Genomic DNA, 6,458 nt, shown 5'->3' with positions numbered 1-6,458 from the left:
CTTTTCTTGCTTCCACCTATAGCTTCAGTCAATTGGACTAGAATATCAATAGACTATTCTACCATCACTTGATTTGCTAGTCGACTATTCTCTTAAATAGAACCTTATGCATGTTTGCTAGTTTCTAAACCTAAGTCAACTCAACTATCAAGAAACTAGATTCCACATCAAATTGCTGATCCAATCCACAAAATTGACCAAATCAAAATTGTTATGAAAAAAGATTTAAACATTTCTATTAGTTGTTTGACACTCTAATTCTAGTCACTTTAAAGCTGAAATCATGTTATGCCAAGAGACAACGTGTCTCGGAACTTCCTCATCTTATTAGTATAAATCAATTTTGATTTACCAAGACTTCTAATACTTAAAAATTATTGAAACTCCAAGATTATTTTGATATGATCAACAAGTTAAATTAGATTCTGTGGTGTTTTAACCTTGTGTCTAAGTGTGCAGCAACTTAGGAGCACAGAGAGTCGAGCAAAAGACGCAGCTAGCGAGAAGGACGACACGGGAGAGAGTTGACGGACTCGGTGCGTCCGAGGGACGAGGTGCTGCGGAAGAGTACGCGAGCGGACGAGAAGGAAGCGCGTGGCATTTGCGAGGGACTAGAAGCCGGAGTAGAAAGTTGCTCGAGAAGGTCGAAATTGGGTTCGAGTGAGCCTTATTTCGGTTGGCTGAAATCACCCAAGCGAGTGGAGCCGAAGCGGAAGACCCGGACCGAGACGAGCAGCACCGGAGCATAGGGCCCGGACCAAAAGTCAACTAAGTTGACTTTAGTGGTCCAAGCGGCCGAGCGATTCCAGGCGCTAGGAACCATATTTTGACTGGATCACATTTATCCGTGATCCGTTGCGAAGAGGATAAAACTTTATCCCCTTCCAGTCGCCTGGAATCCTCCAGGCGCCCTGACCAAGGCTATAAATATAGTCTTAGTCCAGAAGCTTTTCAACAAAACAAGAATTAGCAATACAACACTTGTGAGCTTCCATTTCTAGTTTAGCTTCTCTTTTTGCGCTTTCACTACTGTAAGAGGCTTCTCCACCTGAAGGAAATCTTTTTAGTATGCGATTCATTCCTTGGGTTAACAACCTTCTTGGTTGTAACCAAGTCAAGTCTATAAGCCTCTTCTTTTAGTTTATTGCTTTCAATTTTATGCAAGTGTTTAAGTTATAAGTTTGAGAAGAGTATTTTGTGTTTATTTTTTTAGGACTATTCAACCCCCTTCTAGCCGGCCCAACGGTCCCAACAAGTGGTATCAGAGCAAGGACGCTTCAGGAGGACTAACTGTCGATCGAAGCACCGAATCAATGGCCGGACCAAGCATATACCCGCCGAAGTTCGAAGGAGAATTCGCTAGCTGGAAAAAGCGAATGCAGGTATTTTTTAAAACCGACTTTGAATTACTTTTAATAATTAAGTTTGGTTTTGTAGCATCCAAAGGTAAGGAGGAATACCAATGGACGAAAAAGGAGCAGGCCGACTACGTGGCAAATGACAAAGTAGAGTTTCATCTGCTAAGTGTCCTTCTGCCACAAGAAGTCAATCGGATCGGTATCTACAACTCAGCAAAGGAACTTTGGGAGAAGTTCCTTGAGCTACATGAAGGGATGCCCGAAGCCAAGCTCGCGAGACGGGATTTACTTCGTAACCAGATCACCAACCTGCAATTTGGAGAGGACGAAACCATTGCGCATCTCCACTCGAGGATTAAGGAGCTCGTCACCGGACTCTCGAATCTCGGAGAAAAGGTAAGTAACCAAGATTCGCTAAGGTACGCTCTTAATGTCTTCCCTAGAAACACAAAATTGGTGACATACTCTTTGGATATATTTGGATAGGATTAGTGGAGTTTTTATACTCATATTTGACTGATCGTATCTCTACCATTTGGAGAGTTGTTAATTATTGATCAGGAAGTAAAGGGATAACTCTTGAATTTTGGTGGTCATATATCTTTGGTTGGATGGTGATATATTTTTACATCTTGATAGCATATCATGATGAGAGTGAGTGTTGACGGTTGGATGACTTCCATGTGCTGTATCTTGTTATTGGAAGCTATCAGGTTTGATTGAGGTTGAGAATGATTGGAGATTGGTGGATATTAGGAGATCAGGTGTAATGGTATGTTGTCTTTTGATGATATATAGTGGATATTTGACTTGATGATCTATTATTTGTGTTTGTCATTGATGGAGACATAGTGAGCGTCATGTGTGATATCTATGGATTTGGTGATATGTAGTTGGTGATCGGATAATTGCGGGGAGGCAAGTAGGTCAGGATGACCGGATGTTCGTGGATAGCCTGGAAGAAGGTCAAGATTGATTGGATCCAGCTACTTACGGGGAGGCCCGGAACATATCAGGATGATCGGATGCTTGTAGGGAGGCCCCCAAACAGGTCAGGATGACTGGATGTTTGCGGGGAGACTTGGAGCAAGTCAGGGTGACCAGATGTTCGCAGGGAGGCAAAAAGGTATGATGATTACTTTTATAATTTTAGTACTTGTATTAATACCAGAGTAATAAATTTAAATAGATATGAGGCTAGGTACACGTGCTCCCATGCCGAGACGTGGTGCAGGACGGCCATTCAAGAGGCCGTTGGAATCTCTGGTGACAGAGTCACCAGAGAGGTCTGCTGGGATTGAACCTGTCAGTCAAGGATAGACTCCTCATGGTACTGCGAGTGCGTTGGGCTCTCGGATCCTGACGATTCTTTCTCCGAAGTTACCCACACCTACAGTATCCACTGTACCACTAGCAGTACCATCTGCGACATACTCTGCCCCTCCACCAGCAGTGCTTGCTACTACGTACCCAGTACCACCGCCACCTGTGCCTGCTACAACATATCCGGCACCAGCAGCACCAGTTACACCTATGCCTACTGCATACTCGGCACCTGCACCAGCAGTACCAGTTGCTCCTTATCCGGTACCACCACCTGCCGTACCTCCAGCCGCTCCTGCATATATTAACCCTGCAGTGCCACCAGCGGTACCTATCCCGGCTTATGCAGCAGCACCAGGGGTACCTCCCCCGGCCTATCCAGTGGTACCACTTGTTATACCAGCTCTAGTGGTTCCATCAGTTCCCACGGCGATCCCTACTCACCCTACTGATATGGTTACGGCACGAGCTCAGATCCTAGTTTTGGCAGAGTCGATGAAGAGTAGATTCACACTATTCCGCGGGGAGACTGGTCTGAGCGTAGCTCAGTCTTGGATAGAGAGTTTGGAGCGAACTGTTTTCTATATGTCTTGCTTCGAGTGGGAGAAGGCAGAGCTGGCTGCTTATCATTTACAGGATGAGGCCGACATCTGGTGGGATACGCATCACTCGATTATAGGCGAGCAGCACATTATTTGGACGAAATTTAGAGAGGCTTTTGAGAGCCAGTACTTTCCATGGTCATATTAGATGACACGCCGCCAGGATTTTCTCAATCTTCGGCAGAACAATCGCACGGTGACAGAATACATTGCTGAATTTAATCGGTTGGCCAGATTTTGTCCAGAGTTAGTTGCTAAGGACAGGCCTTGTATGCTTCAGTTTGTCTAAGGACTGGATGGACATCTTTAAGTAAAGATTGTAGGTTTTGGCAATTCATCTTATATAAAAGCATTGGATAGAGCTCTTATGATAGAGGCAGCTTAGCAGAGAGCGAATGAGGACAAGAAAAGGAAGCAGATAGATCAGACTTCAAGAGATATCCAGCAGCGACAGGCTACCGGACAACAGTAGAGCGGTCACAGTCAGTCAGGTCAGGATACTTTTGGGGCATCTGGCCGACCTCAGAAATCAAAGAGGACTTCCTCATGACGGTTCCGGTCATCTCAATAGAACCAGAAACAGTGCTCAAGTGACATGCACTACACCCGATGTGGATCCAGAGATCACGTCACATCAGCCTGCTCCATGGGACAGTCAGTTTGCTATTATTGTAAACTGTCTGGGCACATGAGCCGAGATTGCTCATTGAAGGCCCAACATGTGGCTTTCGGGGTTTTTGTTCAGGGACGATAGTTCAGTCAGACCGGGACTCAGCGAGGGGGGGGGGGGGCAAAAAGCCCAATCTTCGCATTGTCCGCAGAGGACAATCCCTCCAGCAGTAGCTGCATATGGTATGCATGGACAGGAGCATTCCAGTGCTCACACGGTATCGCAGGGTTCTGTTTCGGGACCTTAGTATTAGTCGCAGCCTCAGCCACTGGTGTAGTATCAACTGCAGCCCCAGCCACTAGTCCAGTACCAGTCGCAGCCTCAGCCACTAGTCTAGTATCAGCTGTAGCCATAGCCACTAGCTTTAATACCAATAAATTGTCACGCCCAGAGGAATCTCTGCCAGACAAAAATCCGACAGCATCTCCCCTGTACCGGTGACAATATGGAGCATACATACAACCACAAGTATATATCAGCCACACACGGCTGGAAAATATAGACAACCACGCGGTTATATATTCAGCCCACTCGGCTGGATCAAAATATCACAATCACGTAGTTATATATATATATATATATAGCCCACTTGGTTGTACTAAACCAAACACACAGCGAAAAATGATAGAAAACCATTACAAACAAAAAAAAAGACTGCTAGCCGGCTAGGCTTACACAACACAACCAATAACACAAAATACCACATAACAACACTCCAGAAACAAAATCAGAATATACAATGCTAAGTACACTTAATACATAAAACCAATAAAACAGAAATGAAAACCGTAACAATCTTCTGATGCGACGTAAGAACCGGCAGACATGATTCTCCAAGCGACTCCACATACCTCTACCTGATATTTGAAATAAAAATATATCAACGGTGTGAGTTCAACAACTCAGCGGATACCGGATAGACATGCATAATAAGTTATAACTAATAGTAATAATCATGCGATACAGTTTCCTGAATAAAGTAAGAAATGGAGACTGAAAAGGGATGAAGAAACTGTACTTATCAGAACCTCCTATCTGGAAATAAGGGTCGTCAGACCAGATACAAAATGTCACCTTTATGCATGTCAATCATATGCAACCACCAAAATGCAACATACATAATGCAGCAAGCACAAACAATAAATGTAATTCATGCATATGATGAAAAATGACATGTGTCACCCCTGACGCCAGTCAGCCATCTCACACGTGATGGTGAGACCGAATGGGTAGGGCTATGACAACTGTGCACTCTGCCATCACTGCTCCTGAGTGACCGAGTTGACAGGATGCTGCCAGAGTACACTTATCATCCTACCCCAAACAGAGTGGGGGAGCTCAATGCTCTCATCTCCCTGAGTCAGTCCAGAGGAGGGATCCCTGCTCGCTACACGCTGCAATCATCACTACCCATGAGCGGACCAGCAAAGTCCTGATAGAGCAAACTGCAACAGACACCCTGCTTGAAATACCACTAACTCATGAGTGGTTGTGTGTGTGCATGTCATGTAACTAGCGATGTGCTCAACAATAATGGAGCCGACAATCGCTCAGCATGCAATCATGCAAGATGGTGCATGACACTAAACATGTAAATATTGACAGTATACATCTCTATATAAAATATACCAAAAAGGAAATAAATCCATATAATGGTCTAGGTAACAATAAACTAGGTACACAAGTTAGACATGACAAATAACAAGTCTACTACACAGTAGGTCAATGTATGTCACTATTTCTAAGAACAGGAGTACACATGGCAACAATCAAGATGATATAAGCATGAATGTATAACAAATAAGAATATAGGCATACTACAAGAACCAAATAGTGACATACCAAAACAAATGCAAACATAATCATTGCTACTAGCTATATACTATTATGCATATCTAAAATGACTATATCAAAGAGATAAGTCAGAAGTACCCACCTTAAAAGAATGTTGTATCCGATAAATCCCAAGTTGTGATGTCGTCTCAAACAGATCCTACATCAAAGTATTTTATTTAGCTAAATTCCTTTGAATTAAATAGCTAAATAAAATCCCCCACACTAGTTAGGGAAATCCTAATCAAAATAATTAACCTAATTCATTAATCTAATTAAGTTTAACTCAATCCATGATTCTTTCACATCAACCCTACTTATGAGTTAATCAATTTAATCATGGAAAACCTCTACGATCAATACACACTTAATTCATCCACACTATCAATTGGGTAATAACTCCATCCCTAACACAATTGAGCATTGGATCTAATTCTATGATACACACCTTAAATCTGAAATAAAATCTAATTACCAACCCATTACCTCTTCTTTTTCAGCGATCGATGGTGGCACAACTCCAACCCGCCACTAGTAGAGCCAGCAACTGGTTGTCAACGGTGAGGTGGCCAGAACTAAATGAAATCGCTGATCCTCCAAGACAATAACCCTAAATTAGTATCATGTGAGAATCATGGTTGGCAATCACACGGAGACAGGATAGGAGATGGA

The 6,458-nt window shown here is 43.3% G+C and overlaps 1 protein-coding gene across 1 annotated transcript; it reads left to right on the top strand.

Moving 5' to 3' along the window:
* Positions 1–2,573: 2,573 nt before the first annotated feature.
* On the top strand, positions 2,574–3,431 carry LOC121978301 (extensin-like). The gene is made up of 2 exons (XM_042530665.1): positions 2,574–2,663; positions 2,739–3,431. The coding sequence occupies exons 1-2, from the start codon at positions 2,574–2,576 to the stop codon at positions 3,429–3,431; spliced, it is 783 nt and encodes a 260-aa protein (XP_042386599.1).
* The last annotated feature ends 3,027 nt before the right edge of the window (positions 3,432–6,458 follow it).

Source organism: Zingiber officinale, chromosome 4B (genome assembly GCF_018446385.1).
Source record: "Zingiber officinale cultivar Zhangliang chromosome 4B, Zo_v1.1, whole genome shotgun sequence".
Lineage (NCBI taxonomy): Eukaryota > Viridiplantae > Streptophyta > Magnoliopsida > Zingiberales > Zingiberaceae > Zingiber > Zingiber officinale.
The sequence above is the reverse complement of the archived record's forward strand: the minus strand, read 5'-3'. Positions and strand labels throughout refer to the sequence as shown.

Excerpts from the sequence above, each read along its gene's own strand:
- LOC121978301 (XM_042530665.1), top strand. The coding sequence starts at position 2,574 with ATGCCGAGACGTGGTGCAGGACGGCCATTCAAGAGGCCGTTGGAATCT. Across the intron at positions 2,664-2,738 it reads GGTCTGCTGGGATTGAACCT|TTACCCACACCTACAGTATC; the intron begins GTCAGTCAAGGA and ends CTTTCTCCGAAG.